This window comes from Ornithodoros turicata, chromosome 5, assembly GCF_037126465.1.
Source record: "Ornithodoros turicata isolate Travis chromosome 5, ASM3712646v1, whole genome shotgun sequence".
Lineage (NCBI taxonomy): Eukaryota > Metazoa > Arthropoda > Arachnida > Ixodida > Argasidae > Ornithodoros > Ornithodoros turicata.
In genome coordinates, this window is record NC_088205.1 from 81,117,640 (window position 1) to 81,143,175 (window position 25,536).

The 25,536-nt window shown below is 45.6% G+C and overlaps 1 protein-coding gene across 5 annotated transcripts in view; it reads right to left on the reverse strand.

Moving 5' to 3' along the window:
- LOC135394969 (glutamate receptor 1-like) overlaps nt 1-25,536 on the reverse strand; it is a 101,960-nt gene that overhangs the window by 51,778 nt on the left and 24,646 nt on the right. For 4 of the 5 annotated variants that reach the window (XM_064626095.1, XM_064626096.1, XM_064626097.1 and 1 more), the window contains exons 2-3: nt 20,443-20,523; nt 16,998-17,144 (exon numbers count right to left, since the gene is read on the reverse strand). In XM_064626095.1, coding sequence (XP_064482165.1) covers nt 16,998-17,144; nt 20,443-20,523 — 228 coding nt within the window. The remainder of the gene's footprint in view (nt 1-16,997; nt 17,145-20,442; nt 20,524-25,536) is intronic. The other variant, XM_064626099.1, reaches the window with a different exon arrangement.

Here is a 25,536-nt window from a genome sequence, read left to right on the forward strand (position 1 = left end):
AGCCCATAGCCATGCATGCGCAGCCAGCGCTGTTGGAACTGCATGTCGCAGTAGGCCACGCTTAGGAGAGAAACGTCACTACTATCGCACTGGTGCATCGTCCCTCCTGGGCCGACTTCACAGGGGACTGTTCCAACATTTCTCTTAAAGCGTTTGAGGAAAAACCAGAGAGCACCATGTCGACGGGAAGCCAGACCAATGAAGGGGAAGATAAGGTTTACGATCGACAAAAGTAAAAAAAGAAAGAAAGATACTAAACCTAAATACCAAGAGCGGAATAACAAGCATATAGGAACAGCGGAGGAGCGTTAAGATTAGCATCTATACGTAAACTAGCTGGTAGTAAAGCTGGATTGCGGTCTATGAATTTTCGTACCGTAGGGGCAACCTCAACTCAAAGCGCGTTTTATGGAGAATAGTTCCCTAAAGTACCGGCAGGTCCGCTCATAGTTCCAACCTTACGAGGCGCAGTAAGAAGACGCCGCGACTGAACGTGGTTATTTGACATTACCGCAAGGGAATGGCAGAGGAGAAGCCTCGTCCCATATCCAACCCACGACCAACCCCGTCATCGACAGTCATCAACGCAATGATGAGCCGTCATCCACAGCGCAATCCCGCTCTCCCCCGTCTGAACGCATAAACATTGAAGCCAAATGTAACGCTTCGAGGGAGTTGGACATCAATAACCCACTCGCTGTCAGGCAATAAAAGAGGAAGACGAATCAAATTACGAGGACGACCAACGCCTCATCAAAGGAGACTGCATGCCCGAGGAGGATCCTTCTCTCTCTCTGCTGCTGCTTGCGTGAATGGGAGCTGCTCATCACTCTGAATCCCTTTGTGTTGGACCGCTATGTAGTGCGTCATGATTAGGGTCAGTGTGGGCATTGCCTACATCGACCAGGACCACCAAGGATCTCAAGATTCTGTGTCGTTGTTCGAGTAGAAAATTGTGTTGGAGTGGAGGAGTGACGCGGTAATAGATGATTGAACGGTGGGTGCTTCTTACGGGCGTTGGTACCTGGGTGGGCTGTCGCTGTACCCGTGTCGGACGACGAAATTACGTGTCGCTTCTAACGAATTCACTCGCTGCCGCGCAACAGAGTAACATGTCGTGCCCTCATACGAAAATGGCATTGGTTTACCGAACGACTTTGGGGAACGGATTCGCTCGTCCTCTGACACGAAGTGACGCACTCTCCCTCGGTGTCTCGGTGTCGGTGGGGGGGGGGGGGGGGGGGGGATATATTTATTAGACGAAAAGGGAAAAAAATGGGGAAAGGTCAGCCAAACGGGACGTCGGCTTGCTATTCCAGAAATAAGAAATAATAATAAATAAATAAAAAGAAAAGATAAGAATTAAAGAAAGAAAGAAATAGGAAGGAATAAGAAATAAATAAATAAAGAAAGAAAATTAAGAAATAAGAAATAAAGAAAAAGAAAAAGAAGTAGGAGAAAACGAAAAACTACCAGATGATGAAAGAAGGATGAGGTAGATTAAAGACAAAGATGACAAAAAAAAGATTACTAACAAACGGTGAAAGAATGATGAGATGAATCACAGAAGATGACTTTAAAAAGAAAGCATGAGGTTAATGCGTTGAAGGTGAGAGTGGGGCACAGAAGAAGAATGGGGTAAATGGGAATGTGTCGGTGGGGAAAAAAACAAAACCGTCAAATAGTAATAAGAACTTAAGAAGAAAGAAATTCGAGTTAAAAGTTTTGTGCTACATCTGTTTTGAGAGTTTGTTGAATTTTTATATTAAAAAGGGCAACTTTACACAATTTGCAAACAACTAACTCTGCTCTCAGTCTCCGCCAGCGCTCTAGTTATGTGTCGGCATTATATATTCGTTAACCGCGCTTTGAACCTCCATAGTATCACGGTCAGGTGTGGCTCAAAACTTGGATTCCACGCTGTTTTCGAAGGTTTTTCTTTCCTTTTTTTTCTTTTTTAAGAAGACGAAGTAAGAAATAGATGCATGTACTCTGGTACAATGCAGTCGTAATGGTGGTGATGCTTCTGAAAGAGCTCGGCGTTGTCGGCCTCACGGAGGTGAACAACGTCACCACTAACGCTCTGGGGAAATGTGCGTTCTGGGCCGACTTCTAAGGGAACTGTGCCGGCATACGTCTCAGGAAAACCCAGGAAAAACCTCAGACAGCACCGGGATTCGAACACGGGTACCTCTCAGTACCTCGTACCTGGTGCCAGGTACTTCGTAATCCTTTACAGAACGTCGTTGCCGTCATTTGCGAATGACATGTTCTACTGCGCTGTGTAGCCCTACGCAGCACAACGTTCAGTGTGAACATAGTTCGCTAGAAACAAAATTCAATTTAGCGTGTGCCGGGATTATTAAGAAAGAAGGTCTATGCGAGGAAATTAAGATAACGCAGTGGCAGCTGAGGTCAAAGAAACGCAGAAGGACTTTGGCCTGGCAACACAGGGTTGAAAATGTCGATCAGACAATGGCCAGTTGACGCGAGAAAGGTCTTGTGCCACCGACCTGCGTTGAAATATCTTCAAACCCTATACAGGCGTTTGTGCTGCTCTTCACAGACATTAAATTGCTGTATTTGTTCTGGCCATGAATATGATTTCTGCATGGGGCTCCTGTGCCCACAGCTTTATTTCCTCTCCCAATTACGAGACCTGGAGTAGCCGCCACACTTTCCATTTCATTATCTCTTCCACAAAAAAAACAACAAAAAAAACAAGCGAATCCCCCCTGTTTACATCAGCTCCAAGGAGAATAACGGCCAGGCTATTTCCGCCCAATTCCGAATCGTCTGCCAAAGAAAGACGGTCGTCCAGGTTTGCTCCTATTGGCTGGACTAATAGTGAACGGTGACGAGCAGGTCCTCTTGGACCCTGACAGCGAACGCGAAGAATGAGCCTGGTCGGGCCATGAACCTACATCGGCATTAAGTGATAACGATTTCTGGGGCATTAGCCCGCGTTTATATCGACCAGCTGTCAACGCGTGGGCACACAATAGTGACGGATGGAGTCGACGCTCTTTGTTTGGTCAAGGAGGAGGGAGAGGAGGAAGCCAGATCGCCCTGGGCAGTTACAACAGTCTCCACTCATATGAGGGGAGGAACTTTGTTTGAACAGTCGCTGGATGGCTGTTGTAAAGTTTGGGCGAAAATCGTGCAGCAGTTGGGTACACATTAAGCTATGAAGTTTAGCCACGACCTACACTACGAGCGACCCCGTTTTTTTTGCATCCCTCCCCAGCAGCCCGGCAATTTGGAGGCTAGTGTTGCCGCTGGTCATCGGCCCGTTTGGTCCTTCTTGAATGGCTTGAATACCTTGCACCCAAAAGCTCGCGTTAGGATTGTCTTTTCAAACAGTGCATGTCTCAAGAGATGCGTGTTCTTGCAAAAGTTGGTGATCATATAATCATTCTACAGGCTTTGATGGGTGTTGTCCCGTTAATGTCGTCTGCTGCGGCGTTGTGCCTCCTTCTGCCGTTTAAAATTCAAATTTCAACTGTCCAATCATGATGGAGATCCCACGAGCCAACGTGCAGTGCTCCTAGCGGATCATTCGAGCGGGAAACTCTGCGTGGTAGATGACTATTAGTATTCTCGACGTCCCATTCTTCGAAGTATGTGCGGATGCGATACAGATGAAAAATAAATAAATAATCATAATAATAATTGGGAGTAGAAAAATAAATAAATAAAATAATGGTTAGTGGGCGATACCAAGTGGATACAGAATCTGTCTCTTAGCGAGCCTTTGAATTCCACCGCCTGTGTTACCCATATTTGTAGCGGAAATACCTTTTCCTTTACCAATTTAAAATGTAGCGGGATCGCTACTCCGCTACTGAAAAGTAGCGAATACGGTAGCGGCGCTACCGCTAACTATACTTCAGACATTTGGTCAAATCGTCGCCCAGTCTCGTCAAACAGTCTCGTGTTCGAAACATTCTGACGGGAAAAGTATTAAATTCGTATATGCGCTAAGCTGCATTAAGTTATATCTTAATGCGCATCGTCTCAAGGTCAAACTCGGTGTGAAATAATATATCTTGACTGTAAGTAGTGGTATAGTTTATGCTGCATGGCTGGCTATGTGAGCGACACAAATACTGCACCGTCTTTCGAGACATTCGGCAACGAGATGACTACGGTAGGTGTTGCCTAAAACGCGTACGGTAGCGCAAAAATAGCGGCATATATTTACGTCACTTTTATCTGGTAGCGGTAGCGGTATCGCGTTACTTTTCAAAATTTGTAGGGACGCTAGTGTTGCGCTACTTTTTTTGTGCAGTAGCAGGTAGCGGTATTCCGTTACTTCGTTTTGGTAGCGGGTACAACGCTTGCTCTATGTGAACATAGTTCCCTTTGAAGCCCGCGCTGTGACACACTCACCTCGCTGTCTGCTACATGCTGTTCCAGCATTACCATTCCGTGCCCTACCGCGTGAAATACTTTACACAGTACGAAGCAAACGTTTTTCCAACTTTCTCATTGTCAGAAAAGAGCACATTTTTGTATCAGTTGCAGTCCATTAAAAGAAAAATCATCCCAACCATAACCAAAGTAGCGAAATTCCGCGAAAGTATGTTCTGTCACGTTTACCGAACCCATTTTAATCCCTCAAAAACAGGGCAGCATTTTTCTGTCAGGCTGACCTAAATTTCCTAGCCCTCGCAGCTTATTCCAGCCTCGCAAACCCAATCGACCGGCAGAAATCTATCGAACGCATCCAGCTGATATACCCGTTGGCAGGCATTCACATCCGATGTAATTCGGATGGACTGCGAGCATAACCCCCCCTCCCGAAGGACATCGCAAACCGTTCCCCCAACTTCTGGCGGCAACCCGTGAATAACTGATAACTCCCCGCATAATTCGATAATGTATTCTGGGACACGTCCCTGCAAATGGACTTGGACACATTTCGGGATTCGACACAAGGTGCTTGATTGCGTGGGGACCTCCACGCACGCAGCTTTCGATGGCGTCGAAAGTCGGAGGAATTTTATATCCCATTATCGAAACGAGTGTGTATGCGTGCACCATTCAGTTCAAGTGGAAAGGGAGCACTGATGCAGGCGAAGACTGTGAGGGGTGGTAGACAGAAGTCTTGGGTACTTTATGTAAGAGTGTATGCGCGAGACGTAATTCCCAGTGGGTGTAGTAGGGTTACCGGACTCGGTAAATATCGATGACGTTCAAGTCGCGTGTAACTGCTTTGGGTTAAATGCCTTTTCACAAATTCGAAGGGTATACAAATAGAGTGAAATTGTTTTAATGTATAATACTGTATCGGCAAAATAGGCCGGCTTCAGGTGATTTAATAAGAAACGTCAGTACAGGATTTTAGAACAGCGTATCCGAGCACTTTGGGCCCCCAAAGGAATAAGGGATATTCACTGCGCATGCAGAGAAGTCAGTGTTTTGCGCAATGGGTAGCGGCTAGTGATACAAAACAATCGATAGTCGCACGCTACCGCCTTTGCGTACGTAAGCGATAGCATTCGTGTTTCTGCGCAATGCGCGAAGCTCTCTTTCTGTTATGGGAGTGCGCGCAACCATCAACGCTATCTCTTACGATACCGCAAACGCGGTAACGTACGATCTACTAAAACTATCTAGTAAAGAAAAACAAAAGAACAGCAGCATCGCTAGTTAATTATCGTAAAAATATCGATAGTTTTTTAACACTATCGATATTACTACCGATAGTCAATTCATCGATAGTTTTGCATCGCTAGCGGCAACCGATTATTTCTTTTGGCTCTCTATTAAAAGTCTAACCCTCCGATTGGTATCGTCAGCAGAGGAAAAACATTCCATGGACCGGGCTGTATTTGTTCACCTGTTGATTATTACACTCGCCCAGACAGTCAAACGTCAATATTGTTGCGTTAATAAATGGAATACGGATGATTTAAACAATTCTGTAATGGTGGCGCTATCGGGTTTAAGTAAAAAGAGGGTTTCGGTCAAAGTTGTGAAGACATCACACGCGAAATGCACACAAGGAAAAAAGAGGGTATACTGATGTTGAACATGTTTATTCATGATTTGTAAAACATGTTTTGTACACAGGTTTCCCAGATGGTGCGTCCTGCCCTATCAAGAAATAATGCTGGTGGACCACCAGGAATTCTGATGGCCAATCACATTTTTTGGGGGCATCTCATGGCCCACTAGGCATTCCCTGATTGCACCTGGTGGACCACCAGACACTTCCTGATTATACTTGGTGGACCACCAGTCCTGTTCTGGTGGCACGTGACTGGCCACCAGGTTGACTCTAACAACATCTGGTGGAACACCAGACCTGTTCTTGTAGCCCCTGATTGGCCACCAGGTTGATTCTGACAGCCCCTGGTTGGCCACGAGGACGGCTGGGGCAGCACCTGATGCACCACCACACTTTTTACAGAATCAATCAGGTGAGCCACCAGCTGATTACCTTTGATGTGAACCACAAGACATTGATAGTAAATGATTGCACACCAGACTGCCCTGAAGCTGCAACTGGTTTTTGGTGTGGTAGAGCATCACGCTGTTGACTGAGGTGTCTTAGCTGCCCTTTCAAATCTGTGTTATGGTCATATGCACTCGTTCCATGGCGTTAGTTTTGAATTACTACTGTGTAAAATGTATATCAAGTCCAGCAAATATGCATATATGCACATGCACTTCTGTGGATGTACATACTGAACATCAGAGCTGGTGGGGCATTCAGCCAGGCAAGGCTGAATCAGCAAGGCTGAATAGGCAAGGCTGAAAGAATCAGGGCTCATGGCCAATCAGCAAGGCTGAATAGGCAAGGCTGGTGGAATCAGGGCTCGTGGCCAATCAGCCCATCAAGGTCCAAAAACACACCAGAAATCAGTTCTGGTGGCCCACCAAAAACTGTTTTTCAATAGGGTGGGCCGAATTCATGTGAAACTATGGAGATATTTACTTCGTAGCATCTGAGGAAAATCCCAAGAAAATCCTTTCCTCCCTTTCCGTTCCTTTCCTTTCCTTTCCTTTTTTTCTTAATTAACATATACCCCCCCCTCCCCCAGAAAATCATGCAGACAGCACAGCCTGTGCTAGAATTCGAACCTGACGCTAAAGTGTGGTAATCCAAAAAAGTTGCCGACATTTTCACTGCTTATACCATGGACGACATTAGCTACCACGCCTTTTAATACGCAGTGTTTACGATGTTAAAGTACGACTACGTGGCAGAAATATTGGATTAGTTGTCGTGCGTGTGAAATCCCCCCAAAGGCTTCGCAACTTCAATAACGGAAAATAAAGAAAAATCGCGGAGTAAAGTAATTTAGGGCAGCCAGTGCGTTGTACCACACCTAAAGAACGTGCCCAGCTTATGCTAATAGTCACGTTCATAAACGCGCGAAACGTGACTAAGAAACCATAGGAGGCGACATTATTATTGCTGGCGAAGAGCGCATGCGCAAGCGTTGTTCTGCGAACGCTGTAGAAAAGTGTTTATGCGCGGCAAGCGAAACGTATATGCTGTTCATAAAGGGGGGAAAAGTATAAGTATTGTATTATGCACAAAGCGCCTATAGTATCTTGTCGTTTGAACTGCAACGCGTAATAGGGCTATGGAGACGTCATTTCACCGCGCTAGAATAAATTGGTCTGGCTTCTCGAACATGAGTGCAAATAAGATTTCGTGACCTTTTAGTTTCGAACTTTCTTGTTCTTAGCTTTGCCGGATTCCTTTTCTAACATTTTACTTTTTCCCGAAAAGCACAAAAAGAAGAAAGAAGCAATAGATGTCTGTACAGCAAATCGATTGGCGAAAGCATATTTCGGTTTTCCTGCATTTCCCACCCATGGAAGTTCGAGCCGTTATCCAGGTTGCGTTTACGGCAAACCGCAGAGAAAAAAACAAACAAACGAACAAAAAACGATAGCTTATTTACGAAATTGAAAACTGACATGAACATTATAGTCCTACAGTTTTCAATACAAACATTATAGATGATCTCGGCGAATTTCTGTTTTTTTTAGACTGGATAAGCCTGTTGTGGATGGTAACATTGGTTATGCCGTTTTGCTTGAACGGGCCTATAGAAGCATTCCGAAACTGTCATCGTATTTGTACGGGCGGTTACTTCGAGGCTGTGCTCGCGTTCGCCCAATTCCCCGAAATAAAGGGTGGCATTGACACGGCATTTTCGAATGTATGTGAACTGGACCTCAAGGGCTGTAGTACGACGTTCCGTTACTCAAACGCCGCCAACTGGAGCATCCGGGTATTTCGCCATCAGCTCCTTCACGGCCTACAGACGAGCACTAATGATGGCGATTAAGCTGTCCAGCAGTCCAGGCATGACCAGTCGACGAGCTGCAATGAAGGCGAAAAAGCTCTTCAGATGCCAAGGTACGGTCCGCTGACGAGCAGTGACGATGGCGAAGGAGCCGCGATGACATCTGAGTAACAAGTAGTATCTCGTGGACAATCATACGCCTTCGAATTTGTCTTCTTTTGTCTGACGACATATAGTCTCACAGAAAGGCGTGGGCTCGCTCTGTCTGAAGAAATCAGAGGGGATGGTCTTTGCTGTGTGGTTCGTCTTTTATAATGCCCTCTTGCTTACCACAACACATCAAATACTTAACAGTGAAGAATGAGTGCACGTGAAAAAAGCAGATTTAAAAAAAAAAAAAAGAGAAAGAGAAGTGCCGGAAAAAGTGATGGGCTGTAAATCAAAGAGGTAATCCAGCGCTGTCTCCAGTTTGAAAGAAGCGTCGAAACAACAAATATATGTTTCGCAGATATAGTAGCACAGACTCGAGGGCGCACTAGTGAAAACACGCAATAAAAATAAAATAAAAATATCTTCGCGTTATTTTTTTTTTCGGCCTTTAAAGTAGCAGAGCTCTGCTTTAGCGGCTTCAATATTTCACAGCTGTCGCAGAGGCCTCGTTCTGAGACAGGGTTGATGGATTGCGTTACGTGTCGTGGTTAGCGATAGGAGCCGTTAATATGGAAGAGGAAATACCAAAATATTGAATTTCGAAAGGCTCTAATATCGTAACTTGAGCTGCGGTGCACGGTTTTAGCGGCGGAACGTGACACTTTTGTTAAAAGCCGATACTGGTATGCCTTCTTGTGTCTCTGTGGGATAGCTTGCCTTTTCCACTTCATTGTAATCACTATCCCATTCCATCTTATCACTGACTTATTGTGACGTTATTAGGGAACCAGAATAATCTTCTTAGGTTTCCATGAAATGAGGAATAAAAAGTCGTAACGTTGCGGAAGTGTCGTAGTTTTTCCGGAAATTCTTAAGGTTTCCTAAAATCTTTTGCAGCTGCCGTCGTTCGTGAAGTGATAGCTATGTTTAAAACGTTTTGTGAAGTAAAGAAAACGGTATTATACCACGGCAGGAGGAAATTAACGCAACGTTAGTGAAGAAAGCGAAACAGCACGCTGACACTCGAAGACACAAAACAGCACAATACCATTGCAATCCGTAAAATTGCATAATATTATGGAAAGACGCAAAATAACGCAACGGTACTGAGAAAGGTACACACGCTGACACTGAAAAGGGCAAAATAACACAACGACATCGCAGTCTGTAGAATTGCACAACGTTGTGGAAGAACCCCAAATAACACAACTAAGTGAACCCTCGTTAATATGACCCCCGATAATCTGACATACGCGCTTTACGACCATACTCTTGGGGAACAATGCAGTGAGACCTCTGCAAATCCCCTCCCGTTAATATGACAATTCCGCATTATGACCAAACTTTTCGGGAACAACCGTGGTCATAATAACGAGGGTTCACTGTATATACTGAGGAAAGCCGAGTCACACACTGACATTGAAAGACGCAGTATAACACAATGCCACTGCAGTCTGTAAAATAGCGCAATTATTTGCAACGACACAAGTAACACAACCGCAGTTAAAGGTGCATAGTAAAGGCAGGAACCTCATTATAAAAGGAATGCTATTCTGAAAAGCTCTCAGTTCAGACAGCAGCATTCATTTACTAGCACCCCAACAAACTCAACTTAAATCTTTCTTCATCACCTTGTACATGACGTGTCTCGCTTTTCCCATTCCACAATCTTCTGAAACACAATTAATCATTTCCCCAAAAGAACAGCGCTTTCGCGACAACATAGACTGAACAGGAACAAAATACTCGCTACAATAAACACGTCATGCAAATGTAATCTTCTTTCTTAAAAAAAAAAAAAAAAGTACTTCTTCATTCCGCGTCACGTCCAATCCAAAAGCAGTTCAGCGGCGTAGCTCACACGCTTCGTTTGCCTTCCATGGTGCTGTTTTCGCGAAAGCCAGAACGGAGCCAGCATTAAACAGGTCGCATCTATGCGGCCGTCGTAACCCACGAAAGCATATACTTGGTAGCCTTTATTAAGGCCCGTATTATACTTTAAGTTTAACTGTCCAGACCCCGTTGGGGGATTTCGACGACAGTAAATCCGCGTCCCAAAGGAGCCGCACATAACGTTCTCCTGCGCTGAGACTGCACGCGGCCCAGTTTCATTCCAGCGATGAAAATGTGCCCTTTCCTCGGGTGTCTCAAAAGGGGGGCCTGTATCTTGGCAAGGCTCACTTTATGGTTCTTGCTCGTTCTTTTTTTTTTTTTTTTGTTACATCCAAAATGTAAAACGCGTGGTGGGGTGAGAGTGAATATTATGGCGGTTACACGTTTAACGTTTCTGGAAGGCGAGATTTAATCGTGCAGAAGGGCAGAAGAGCTCTGGCGGTGACATTCTCTGGTGTTCTTTTTTTTGCTCATGTAAACTCCTTCCACGTGCCTTCTCTGCAAGCATGCGAGAATATTTGGCGGACAACTTTTGATGTTTTCTGAGTCTTAATTTTTAATTGTCATATGCAGAGGACGTATGTGTGGGAACGAGGTCGATCAGGATGAAGCACCGATAAACTCTGTTTACAAATGAATGATTTTTTTTTTAAATCCAGTTTTAGCAAACAAAGGTCCCAACTAAAGTACTGGCATTGGATACGAAGGCGCTTGCATGTGCACGGCTTTTCATGTTCACCAGTACATGTTGATGTGCTTCCATTGGCTGCATTATGTTGGTCCATGTACCTCGTCAGGTCTTGGCCTTTTGTACATGAACCAAATTTCTGTACCGCAGAAATTGAAATAAATTGAAATTGAAATTGAAATTGCACTGGGACTCGGTTCCATGTTCTCTGATTGTCTGTTAGAGACGCTACTACATGATTCGAGGCGGGAAACATGTCAAGGAGAATGCTTGTATAGTGTGATCTGATTGAGGCATGCTGCATAGATACCAGCATCTTTAGCCCGACGTCAGCATGTTTAAACAGAAATCGGAGGACACGGGTTCGAGTCCTACAGCTGGTACCTCTTCATGTACCGCCGTCCTTTAATAATCGGACTTGTCGTCCTGAGGCTCAAACATTGTGTCCCTCTTTCTGCGTTTAATGGGTCTCTGCAAGCATTAGGTTCAACAAATATTCGGAACACTGTAATGAGTTCGTAATATTGAAGCTCTATTAAACGAAACATGCTATGCGGAAGAATTCGCCGGGCTATTCGCATCGCTATCCAGAGAGGAGAGTTTCCTAAATCGAATGCTGCTCCCGTAAGCCCCAGGTTCTACCTGAAGAATAATGGCCGACTCGTAATGAATGAGAGTTAGAATATGCTCAGACGCGCGATAAGTTTTAAGGCATGCAGCCTTAATTAGAAGTGGGTTCCTATCTTGGACGAATGTATGGAACGACATTCATTACGAAGGGAAGATCCTTCGGCATCCACTGCTTGGAATAATTGTTCTGCTGGTATAGGGATTGAAAGAGGGTTTAAGGTTCAGAGCTGAACAGGTAGGGGTAGATGAATTCCAGGAAGCAGAATCCAGTCTTTGTGCGTCGTTGTTCTGAGTTCAGTCGTTCTTACCATTATTTTTTTTATTCCGTACCGTGAAGCACCTGTTGGTATAAATGGGGAACATGGGGATGACAGATTGAGAGAAGGAACATTGCTGCAGGAAGGAGTGGAAGACAGGGGAAGGGATAGTATGCGTCCTGGGGCGACTTCAGGCGGGGCTGCGCTCAACTTTCCTGGAAAGTTTACTGGGAACTCCAGTAAAACCTGAAACAGCACAGGCACAGAATTCGAACCCACAGCCTTCCAGTACGTCTTTAGCTAGACAGTAGAGCTGGATCCACACAACCATGTCGTTGGTGACATGCGTTTCGGGAAAGCTCCTTTGTCATCATCTCAAACTCTTAGGTGACACAAGGTCTTCAATGTTTAGAAGGAAAGCCTTTGATGGCCGTCAACACCGCCTTACGCGTCCTTCAGCGGCAGGAACCAGTGAAAATGTAGCCGTCCTGAAACCTACTCTGTGTTGGGACCGATATTTATATGTACGACTAGTCTCGGATGAAGTAACTACAGGTCTTCGAGCACATGAGAAGGTGTGCCGAGGCATCGCCACAACGTGAGCCCTCCACCCCGGAAATGCACCGTGTCGCACGCCATTGGGTGCGACGGAATTTTTGGCAGGAACAAACATCCCTACCTTTCCCTGCCAACCCTATAACCCCAACTTGGTGCCGTGCGACATTTCGTGTTCCCCACGAAATGTCGCAACTTGACTATGAAATGATTATGTTGTGTGGGGCCTATCAGCGTGGAAAAGTCCGAAATCCTGAGTCGAGTGATGCGCGACCGTAGGAGAAGACGGAGAAGACGATTTTGGCGGTAACGGGTGCAGCGGAGAAGCAGGTCCGTCAACATGACAGGCATGGCAGTTCGGTGACGAAAGGTGGCCCATCGAGCAGTGGAGTCCGCGCCACATTCACTCGAAGCCTGTGGAGCAAGGACTCTTCCTCTCTGGGATAGCGGCCTACCAGTGTGTGGGCCATGGCAGGGTCACTCGCGGGCAGGAAATAGTTCGTCCTGACAGAGTCTTGGAAAAAGGCCTGACAGCTATTCGTGCAGTATCGGCGAATGGCTAGCCGGCAGACAAACGGGGTAAGCAGGACTGAAGCGACTGACCCAGTTGCACGAGAGCACCTGGCCGCAGAATCGGCGAGGGCATTCCCCGAGATACCAACCTGGTTCGGAATCCACTGGAACCACACACAGCGGCCTAGAGACGACAGCATGGCGTGCAGGCGAAAGATCTCGTTAGATAGATGTCGTTGATAACTATGGGCGAATGACCACAACAGCTGGGACATGGCTCTTTTTCGGAAGACCATGAACGGATGTGTGCACGGAGGTCAGACATAAGGCTCACAGCGGCTCCGTATAAGAGAGCAAGGTATGCGATGGTGGAATTTGGCTTTGCAGGCGCAGAACAGCTTGGTCGTACGCAGAAGCAAGCAATGCTGCGCAACATCACGAAGGTGACGACATGGGTGCCGTATACAAGATAACGTGTGTAAGCCTGGAGGGTTACTGTGTCCCGGAGGATAAGCATGGAAGGAACCCTCGCTTCGGGGATAGCAAAGTAGGTTTCCGCGGTATTCCAGTCTCCCAAGCAAGTGCGCAAGCTACGAGCTTGAGGATTAAGCAGTGGCCGTTCCTTGAAAGGGGAAATAGCGTGCAACATAGGCAAGCCGTAGCGTAAAGTGCCCATAATAAGATAGTTGTGTACTTGGAGGAGGTCGGTGCAAGAAGGACCCCAAGAGGACACATAGAGGCGGCCTAGCACGTTAATATAAGAGCCTGTGGTGGCACAGTGGGCAGTAATCTGTCGAGAACATGTTACTCCCCGATCAATGATGACGCCAAGGTACTTGCACCAGGGAACAAACGGCATTCTTGATCCTGTCAAGAAGAGGGGGTAGCTGCAGGATGAGCGCCGCGTGAATGCCATAGCGATACCGCTAGCCCTCGATCAGCGAGATATGACACAGTAGCGTCCAGAGCAGATTGCAGTCGGCGTTGTATGGTACCCGCTGCACAGCAGAAGTCCATACGCAAATATCATCCGCATATATGGTGATGTGGATATGGTTAGACAGTTGAAGGGTACAGGTGCGCCATGATAACATTGAACAAGAAGGGGGGTGGGGGTGGAGCTCAAGACGGCGCAGGGCACGTGGCACTACCGCCCTCTCGCGTACGGACAAACAAGGATCTGGCCGAAAGAAAATCGCGTAGCTATGAGAGTGTTCAGCCACCCAGCCCGGCTTCCTGAAGCGATGGAACTACAACGCTGTGAAGAGCATTGTCGTAGGCTTTTGCGACGTCATGAAAGAGGGCAGCACAGAGCAGTCCTTCCGACTTCGCTTGTTGCACAGAACAAACGAGGGCTATCATATTATCGATAGCCGATCTTCCTTGTGGCGTAATCCTGCCATTACCTCAGGGTAGAATCGTGTGGTTTCGAAGTACCAGTTCAGCCGGGCGTACACCATGCGCTCCATAACCTTCCCAACACAACTGGTGAGAGGGACTGGACGAAAGGCGTTGAGAGCGTGCGGGGATTTGCCAGGCTTCAGGGGAGGCACCACCATAGCAAGCTTCCAATCACCTGGGACTGCTCCATCTCGCCAGCAACGGTTGTAGATAATCGGCAGTGTACTGCGGGCACACTGGGGGAGATTCTGGGGAGTTTTTGCTATCAGGCCCAGGGGGAAGTATGAGAGGGGGGTATCCGAAGCGCAGTGTCTAACTCGTGGGGGTGGGGGTGGGGGGGGAGAGAGAAAGGAGCGTCCAGAGAGGACTCCTGCGAAGTGTCCAGGGCATCCGCGATAGCAAGAGCCGACGAATCCGCTGACTGTGGTACTACAGTCCCAGTCCCTGTAGTGAGGAGTGCACAATAGTTGTTCGCAACCTGGCGTTCCGAACGAGCGGTGGCTTCGTTTTTTATCAAGGTAATATCATATCACTCAGCAATAGCCCCTATCCTATTTCATACTGACCAATGTGCCATTATGACTTCTGTATCTCCTTGTTATCGTGCTCATTACGACTCTGTTCGCACATCAGGACAAATTGCATCACAACACTTTCTATCTCCCTCTCGACTCCGGACCTCGGGTGTGTCCTGTGGGATAGTTGAATAATTACGAAGATAGCCTGCACAGTGTACGACATTACAGCACATGCCACGCCATTTGCGGATCTCTCACGCGGGCAGATGCATTGAATTTCTCATGAATGCCATCCACATTATATCACAATTGCAGGTAGCTTAGCAACCCTGACGCAGGCCTTAAGTTTGTATGCAGGCGATGGTATCGGAAGTTCTCATTCCACATACCTAATCCTCATGCTGTATATAATATATTGCGATTAAAGAACGGCAGTTGAGCTAGCGGTGTTAGAACGGCAGTTGGGTTGCTATTCCCGGTTGCGAAATCCCCGATCTCGAAATTCACGTTCCCGAAAAAGGAAAGTCGAGGAGAATGCTCGATTGCTCCCACATCATCATCATCATCCATTCATCTATGTTGTTGTTGTTCGTAAGGTGATATGTCGTGTTTAAAAACATGACATCACTATTCAACCAATCAAATTCACGGGTTTTCGGTGTCTATCCAATTCGTTCTAGCGAATGAAAACCACTATTTAGCGGCCGTTAGGCTTAGCAGGGCGGACATGCCGGAACAGCACGTTGGTTAGTTTATTATTAGGTTAGTCCAAATTCGGTGTTTACATTTTTATGTCCAGGTTAGTCTAAGTTCGCCGTTGGCAGTTTCCCGCGCACGACTGTGTATTTTATAGTCAGATAACATTTATTTACAGTAGTTTATTTTCAACGGGGGTTTCGATCATTTATTTCGAGGTACGCCCTCATCAGCTCACTGAGATACACAAGGTCATCGCACTCATATTTCTACACATTCCTCTTATGTTTCTTCTACTCGCATGCACCTTCACAAGGCCCATGGGCGCCATCTTCCACAAGTAAGGGCAATTGGAGGGTCCGTCTAGACGAGTAAGATAGACCGCCCAGCACTGTACTCGTGCATTCTTTCCTCGTCTTATTTGAAGCCTGAGTCGCTCGAAAAAGAAGGAAATGGGGCAAAAGGATGAATTTTGTTCTCTTTTTCCCTTTTCCGTCGAGGCCATAACCGAAGGGCTGCGCTTTGTCGCCATGGCAGAGGGTTAATTGCCTGCCAGTGACAGGCAATTATTGCCCATCTAGCCTGTCCGGCTCCAGGCAGGCCTGAGCAAATATGTCATCTTGATCGGACGAAGAGGCTGTCAGGTTTCCCGTTTCGGGAGCCTTGTGTGAACTCCATCCTTGAACGAGGTGAAGGTCGTAGGCGTACCTGGCCCGCTATCAAACTTCTCGGAGTCCTGCAGGATCTTGCGTGGTGTATTTTACAGATAGGTATAAAGTTTGACGACGAGCGTGTTAAAGGACCGTTAAAAAAATGCTCATGTCAGACATGCCTTCCGTACCTGAGGGGGGGGGGGATATGTTTATTAAGAAAAAAAGAAAGGAAAGGTTAGCCAGGCAGAGAGCCGGCTTGCGATTCCGAAAAGCCGCTCTTGCTCCGCTTGCTATTCTGACGTTTCGACAGTGGCACTGTCGAAACGTCGACCGTTCTTTTATAAACAACGTGTTAATTTACCCATTGAATAAATTAGTTTTTGTTAACTTTCCTGTAATCTATCGTCCATGTCTTATTATTTTACTTTTATTCAACTTCGCAGCCGTCTGATATATTAACGTCTTCAACCTATATATATATATATATATATGTTTATAAGTCCCAAACGTCGCCACACCAGCATTGGACAGCTGTTTCGGCCTTATTGGGCCTTCATCAGCAATGCGTAGGTGGGCGACGTTTGAGCGAGTGGCGTCGGAAGGTCACGTGGAACGTGATGTCCTGACGGGAGGACATCACGTTCCACGTGACCTAAACGAGACCGAATTTCTTCCAGTGTTATTAACGGGAGCTGTACTAATACTATACCTTATTTGAATTCCATATGTACGATTTGATATATGTATGCTAGTTTTCTCAATATGCTCACCTTCCCGGGTGAGGTTGAAAGGATCGTCGTTGGTGAGGATTCCGATAGATGAGTTTACTTTGAACCTGAAGTCTCCCTTGTTGTGCTGATAGATGGTGTATTCGTAGGCCGTCTGCAGCTCGCGGGCTGGAGGAGTAAAGATGGCGCCTGAGAAAGACAAAGGAGAACACGTCAACGTCATCATGAACAATAACAGCAATTTCATGGACACTTCGTCGAATAGGCGGAAGTTACGGTGCAACTAGTATAGCTATACAGGGTGTTTCTTTTTAGCTGCAACAAATTTTCATCAAAAAGGGAGTTGCCTTAGGACACTTTTCCTTTTATCATTAGATTGCTCGACAGGGCTGCTACTAGGAAACCGTATTTTTTTTCTCAATTAGGGGACTAATTTACGAAGATATTTTGATCAACTTTTTAATTATTTGCATTTCGGAACCTCTATTTTACAGATCGGAACCTTCTGCGGAACAAGACGGATGAACAGATAACTGATAATCAGATAGCTGAGCGAAAGAGCACATTGGTACGCTGGTCCGCGCAAGAAATACGTAAACTTAAACCACTTAATTACTTTAAAATCACTAAGCGTCGACGCGTTTTCTTTTTCTGGAACATTTTTCGCTTAAGGTTCCGATCGGTAAAACGGGTTCCGAAAGCGTCCGAAGTAAAATTTCAAAGTTGGGAGTTTTATTTCACTACTGGGCGAATGCAAATGAGCAGCTCACTGCTCACTTCTGGGGCGATATCCCAGGGATGTTCACTGAAAGCTTTTCGATGGCGCCACCTGTTTGCCAATTACTCAGTCGGGGGACTTTCCTGAAACACCCGCTATACCAAGAACCCGTACGTATACATTTACTAACAACTTTCGTAATCCCGTTTCGTTTCGGTTCGTTCATGCAGTTATGCGGGAAAGGTTACCCGTCCCACGCGAGTCGGACGACTGTAGTTCAGAGCGCAGTAGGCGGAAAGGTTCGCGAAACATCATATTGTGTACACTTAGACAAGTGGTCTCCGCTTTACGCTTTCTTTCACGTGCGTTTAGAAATTTACTATGTTCGGAGCCGTTTTAACTCTCCCGCGTCCTCACGCTCTAACCTGACGTTAGCAGAAAGCTCAGACATCGAACCATCCCCCAAAGAACCATCCGATCAAAGTATCACTTTAAAGGAGCAATGAGGTGACATTTAACGTCGCTCGAAATCCTGCCTGAGTCTGTCAAGCCGTCATCCAGGAGTCGCCGTGCAAAATATTTTCGCTCTGCGGTGCGTTACAGCTGCGCAATAGAATTTACAAAAACAAAAGCCGGAAAAAACAGCCGCGGACGTCCGACACGATGCACTCGTGACGTGGTGGAGGCTCCGTGCCTTGTTTCTTTGTTTTTTTTTTCGTCGCAGCTCACGCGCCGCTTACGCTTCTGTACGTCACTGGTCACGTGAGGGGAGTAGCGTACGTCACGACGTCCCCTCGTTCTGCGATGCGCTCTCTTTTCACGAGGGGAAGGATTTTTCAAAGGTGCGCGGAACAGAGCTCTCGCGCTCGCTCGGTAGGTCACCTGCGCTAATCGCTCTTTCGCAGGAACACATTTTATTCGTTGGAGAACACTCTGCACCGAAAAACGAAAAAATAACATAAAGAATTGGGGGTTACCTCAGTGTTCCTTTAATATCAGCATCTGGTGAAAATAAGGCAGGTACGTGCTTCAATATCGGTGTAGCGCGGCGTTCTGCACTTTATCGGCGCCAAAATTTTCTTCGCTACAGACGGCGAGTTTACTTTGACATTGGCTGGATTGACGTTAATTCAATGGCTTGATTGGCTGGAAGTTTAAACTTTCTCCTAATGTAAAGCTGGCAGATCACCCTTACAATATTAGTGTGATTTTTGAAAAGGCGCAGTAATGTGTCCCACTGGCATGGCTGTATATTTTTTTTCTGCTACCACTATCACCATACCACTACCATCATAATCATCGTCACGCGTCTCTAACCCACACTAAGCGCGCGCACATGAACTCACACAATCCTTCCAAAGTTCTTTCACCTACACCATTGCAAGACCCTCGAAACAGAGTGCACTTTTGGTACGAAACATTAACTTTCATAGCTAGGCCACAGAGAGTTACGCAAAGGGAATGGAACTCTGTGCTTCTAGCCCGTTCACTACGCATGGTGGAAGAAAGAGCTTTTTGAAATAGGACGAGTTGCAGACATTGTGCACTAAGAGAAAGGCCTCTGTGCAAGTATTCACAGTACTGACGGAAATTCGGAACAAAGCCTGCCTAGTTTAATGGATTTTATTGCCCGAGACCCATTGGGACTGAGATGCCGAGTATAGCAGAAAGCGAGTACAGTACAGGATACAAATGGGCTGTTGGTTGTTTTGTTGGGGGTACTTGTTAGGACTTGGGGTGCATTGTTATTCGTAGTAGGGATGCCTTAGTTTCCGAATGCGACTGTCAGAATACAATTTAGCGTGTTCACGTTTTGATGGGAGAAATAAGGGCAATGCACGATTTCCGTTTAATTGGGTTTAATTTGAATTCGCACGGTATGTAGTGTATATGCCCGTAAATTTCAACGCCTGCAACCTAATAATGGCTCTGAGCGGATATTGCGTTCGAAGTTAATCACGTCGCGAAGAGGCTTTTCTTTCTTTTTCTTTTTTTTTCTTCATCGATGCCTGTAGGAAGTGCGGGCTTCCTTCTACATGGCACCTTGGTATGTGTGCAGGATTGTCAGGAGGAAGGATCGCTCTATGTCAACGAAGTGATGGCAACAGAGCTATTGTGGTTTTCGACGATTTGAATACATCTTAGCTTCGATAAGTACTACCTTTCGTATAGAATAGCTCTATTCAGAAGAATAAATCAAAAGTTTAGACACATTTCTCGGAGTTCGGTACACTCTTAGAAATGAACTTCACCACATAGCACGCACCTAGCCAACCATCATCCCGAATGACAACGTTCTCGCCCCTGATTTGTTGAAAACGGGGGGAGGAGCCTATTTTGTGCCGTGCATAATGAACACAAAATAGGCTCCTCCTCCCGTTTTCAACAAATCTAGGGCGAGGACGTTGTCATTCGGGGTGATGGTTGGCTAGGAGCGTGCTATGTGGTGAAGTTCATTTTTAAGAGTGTAGAAGATCTTGAAAGCGTCATGTAATGAAGACCTCATTTTCGATTGTACGTGATACATCCAGATGTTTACATTTCAATCACACAGTTTTCTGAACAAAGCTAGGAAAAATATTTGGGATACAAACGACATGCTGCCATATGCCACAGTGGAAATATAGAAGAAGAGTGTTATGCGATTCTGTATAAATGATAATGAAAAATAGCGAATGAAAAGGGGGAAGAATCTACAGTGTCGAGCATTAAAGGATTCTATAGAAGAATAAAAAGGAAGGATTCTACGTGATAGAGGAGGATCCCTACCTATGTTCAAATTATTGTTGGCTCTGCCTCCGGATCCATATCGGGAAGAGCTGCGGTAACGGTGAGTGTCGGCCAAAGATCCTGAAAATACATCACCACCGTCATCACCTCCTCCACCTACTTGACTATGTTACTCATATTCAAATCAATTCAGCAATCAACAACACGCTATCATCGCGGGGAATCACCCTCATAGCGACATCGTGCATTCTAAACAGAACACGCACAACGTGTACTGCACGATATCGAGCTGCACTCTAAGAAAAAAAGGAGTACTTTTACTCCTTTTGGGGAGTAATTGCATTGCCACAAAAAAATAGTCCCTTTCGGGAGTAAATGCACGGGAGTAAATGAGTGTCACAGAGTGAAGACCGCATTTCACGCGCTGTTGTAAGAGTACCATATACATAATTGGTGCGCATGCATGAAAATACTTTGAAGCAAACCGTCAACGGTGATATATCGAGTGATATAAAATCTTGCGCCATACTAGGGCACAATTTGCGAAGAAAGATGCGCTAACTGTTTCTTTCTCTGTGTGGCTGGAAAATTGCTGCGTTGTCTGAGTTATACAGCCTTATGTCGTTCAAATTGACCAAGGGCACATATTTACGTAGACTGTTGCACTCAGGCGACCATTCGTGAGGTTTAGTGACAATTTGCGGTCCTGGGGAGTAAATGTCGGGACTAAATGTTGGGTTAGGGGACTAAAATGGGGAGTAATTGCAGACTAGGGGAGTGGAAGCTGCAATTACTCCCCGTTTTACTCCTTTTTTTCTTAGAGTGTGGTATCATTTGTCGTCGGCCTTGTTCTCCTGATTACTCCCCCGATAACTGCCAAGATTTCTAATGTTGCAAATTCTGCGATTCTCCTATACAGTTCTGAATCTCGGCCCGTAACACACTGTGGAGCCTGCGGCTTTTAAGTGGTAAAAATTACAAGTTTCACAAAGGGTCATCAAACGTAACTATCACAAAATGATACGAGCGTGTAAAAAAATGAGCTTGTCTGCAAAATCCCGAGATATGACAGTAGTCTTAAAACTTTTTTTTTTCGCGGTGTGGTATAGTCTAGACAGCTAGACAGCCACGCACTGGCTCATTCCAAATTTACTGTGCAAGTGGGGTGAACGCTTTTGTGTGACACCTCCGGAAGTTATGCGTGAAAAATTAACACATAGCTATATACTCGTACAGACATAATGGTCATTTCACTTTCAATGTGGAAAAGTCATCGAAGTCCATATCCGAACACTGCTTGAAGTGATACCGTTAAGCCTTCTTATACTCTGAGAGAACGTAGCATACATATTGCGGTGGAAATATGCACGGACGTAAAGTGTCACAAAACACGTGTACGCACTTCTATTGGTACACGAAACGGCACTTTCTTCGCGCCATAAGTAGGTAGCCAACAAAGATGAAAACACATTCCCCCATCCTGTGGAAGGTTTCCCTCCCGAAACACATTCTTTTCTGTAGCGGAAGCATTAAAGGTCCCGGATGAGCCGCCCATGCAGCAAAAATGGTCGCGCGCACAAAACGCTCCATACATGAAACCGATATACACTTAAATCTCAGCTTTGCGCCTGCCGTCCGAGCTATGAAACATACTAGAGAACGAACATGTTCTTGCGATCCAGTTGAAGCAAATGCATTCTTTTTCGGTTGTTCTCTCACAGAGAAAAGCAGCGGTATCATTTTTTTTCTTTTCTTTTTTTTTTTTGTTCGCTGTTTTAGCCATCGTCCACTTGCTCCCAGCGATGTGGGATATTGATTTTGCCATCATAAAAACTGGGAGGAGGAAGAAAGACTGCAGTCATATATACAGACACACAAACAGAGGGAGACCGCGAGAAAGCGACGAAAAAGGAAGAAAGAAAGGGAAAGCAGTTTTTGCTATCATTATCATAAATTGCGCTGTCTCTCTCGAAGGAAACTGAAAAATGTTTCTAAACTTGATCTCTCCCCATCGCAGTCTGTAGAATGTGATGTCGGTGTGTAAGCGCATATTCCTCCCGTAAATAAAAAGAGGGATTTGGGGGGCGGCGGTATATTATTGGAGGATTTTATTTAAAAGTGGCTAGGTGAACCCAACACACTGGCTTATATTTAGGGTGAATAGAGTTTGTTTGAGAGAGCGTGTTGCTCGTAAACTTTCTCATACTGTGTGCTTGCTTTGTGTTGTATAATTTGTTTTCGTTTTTTCTCGCCGCGAGACAGCGATGGGTGGGTGTGCGAGAGTGGGTGTGGGACGCTCCACTATTGCGGGAGAGGAGTTCGTCTTGAGCTAGATGCAGGAGTTTAAAAGAAGAAAAAAAATCAATTCCTTGTTAACATTTGAGCTGAATCATTTAGTGACACATCTTGATAGCAATCGACTAGTTATGTACAGTTTTTTGAGGAGTCATGCCAAAAGACGTGATCAATAAGATAAACCACGAGGATCCACATGTTAATGTGGACCGCTGTAGTTCTAAACTTCGAGTTCTGGAGCCGTTGACTGAGCACTTCTTTAACTCTTTCGGTTTCGAATATATTTGATCGTCTATCCGCTTCTCCATGCAAGGATGCAAGCTGTAACACTAATTATGTGCGATTTCATGCAACTTACGCTGTTATCGCCATACGAAACCAATATGCGACTCTCAACCATGAACACTATCAAAGATTTCGCAATATTTAGAGGTATTTACACCAGGTCATACTAGAAGATACCAGGTATTTATGAAACCACTTCCAAACGCCTATCGCTTAAATTTTATTTTTTATCAGCCACCGACTGTGCCTTGTTGTCTCATTTCTTTTACTCACGAACATCACAACCCGTTCTAAAAATAGCTCCTATATCTTCCTTTTTTTTCTGCTCACGTATCCCATCCTTCAATCTGTGTCCTTCGCTCGACGCCCGCCACGCACCACTGCGGGCACAGGGAACAATATTTCTTCTTCTTCTTCTTCTTCAACAATATTTCTTCTCGCCTCTGGCAACGTCGCGCTCTCTGTCTCACACTATTTCTTCTTCTTCGTCCCATTGTATACTCTATTTCCAGACGGAGCAGAAGCAGGTCGCACCATTTTCTTCGAAAAACCCTCGAGCAAACCTTCAACAAAAAAAAAAAAAAAGGAAGAAGAAGAAACAAAGGAAATCCGTTACCACAATCTGACAAGCGCGTGCTAGCATCTAGTATAAATGTGAGACGAAATGCTTTCACAGAGCCATACGCTACTTTCGCTTTCCCTCTTATTTACCACTCTCTCAGACGAAGATGCACCGTTACGTTCTTTCCACTCTTTTCTATGCTGCACTCTGTTTCCCTTTCACCCGACGTTCGGGGAAAAAAAAAAGAGAGAGAGAAAAAAAAGAAAGAAACAAAGAGACAGCAGATAATTCTCACTCTCCGGGCGGGACCACCATCGGCAACCCTTGATTCTGGCGAGCGAGCGAGCGAGCCCGAAACTCCATTTCCGCCCGGCGATCTTTTTTTTTTTCGTTCTTTTAGTTTTCTTCCCTGGATTTCTTTTTTTTTTCTTCTTCTAGGCGTGGGGATCGCATCAGTCTATTATCGGTTGCGCTGAATCGACATTCCAGGTATGTCATCTTGCGTTGACGTGTCGATTTGGTTTCTTTTTGTGCGCCTTCGTGTTTTTCTTTTTTTTTCCATTGGCACTATTAGGCCTTTCAAGGGGGTGGATTTCTTTTCGTGTAGTTGGACGCGCGTGCTGGTGGATGTTTGTGGTGGCCGTATGGGAAGGAGAATAGCTTTTTGCGGCAGCATCTACCTGTAAGGTTTCCTCTTGAAACGCGTGGTTCCTTTTTTTTCTCTCTCTCTCTCTCTCGCGAAAGGATTGTAGGTGCTTGATGGCTATCAGTGAAGAAATTCTAGGCTTACCCAACCTCGCGAAAATCTGTTACTATTCGGTAAGCACAATAGGCACAATTCGGGGTAGTTTTGGTATAGGTTCATGATGACGAATAGCACTGCATAGTATTTACGGCTCCGTTGAAATTGCAGTCTCTTCGCGCAAGAGTAAATGTACCAGAAATGCCTTTAGAATGTAACGTGAAACATCGACAGCCATTCGGGGATTGCAAGCTGGATGTCGTCTACCGCATACCGCTTCAGTGTGGCAGATGCTATGTTGGTCAATCATGTAGATGCCTTAACATTAGGCTTATGGAACATGCCTCTTCACTTGGAAGAACCCCATCCGGTCACTTGAGCGTCCATTGCCGAGATTGTAAGTGTATGTCGTTTTTCATGAGACCGACGTGCTGGCAGTTCATAAAGATCAGTTGGAGCTGGAGATAATGGAGGCATTCCTTATTGCCACGTGTAATTACAGATGTGTCAGCTCCCCTTCTGTCGCGTTAGCAGACGTGGAAATAGATTTTCTACGCATGGATAAGATGATGAGTGCTATCTCCCAGCCGGCAGCATCCCATGCAGCACAATGTACTGAAAGTCGAGTGCAATAGGGGTGGACGGTATGTGTCTTATCAGTGTTCCTTAGTTTCATGCGCCTGTTCAAGGTCTTCCACATACCTGGCCACCCCTATCGCACTCGACTTTCAGTACACTGTGCTGCTTGGGATATACCTTGCCCTCTCTGTAGATTTTTAGGTGATCGTCTGTGAGCTAGATGTTAGCGTTTAAGATGCTGTGTTCTTTGATTAAACGTGAGTTGAGAGTCTGCACTCGTCCTGTCTACTTCTACCCTGTCCTTGTCTTCTTGCTGCTATTCGTCATCATGAACTATTCGGTAAGTGCACGTGTGTAGCAATGATAGTTCCTTCTATTTATTTATTTTGTTTTTGTTACGTTACTGATACGCTGGCGTGTTCCTGAAGGTGAGAACCGGCATGCAGAGCTAGGAAGTTCAGCCAGTATTATAGATTGACATGGGAGACACAAAGAAGTTGAAGGAATAACGGAGTTCTATCCGGCAAGTCGAGACCTGAAACACTTCTATGGAACGAACGGTTCTTATAACCTTTACTAAGGTTGTGAGATGTTAATTAAGACAATTAAAAGCCGTGGCAACTATAAACCAATTAATGCGTGGGGAGTTTGTCCTTCACTTCTTCTTCTT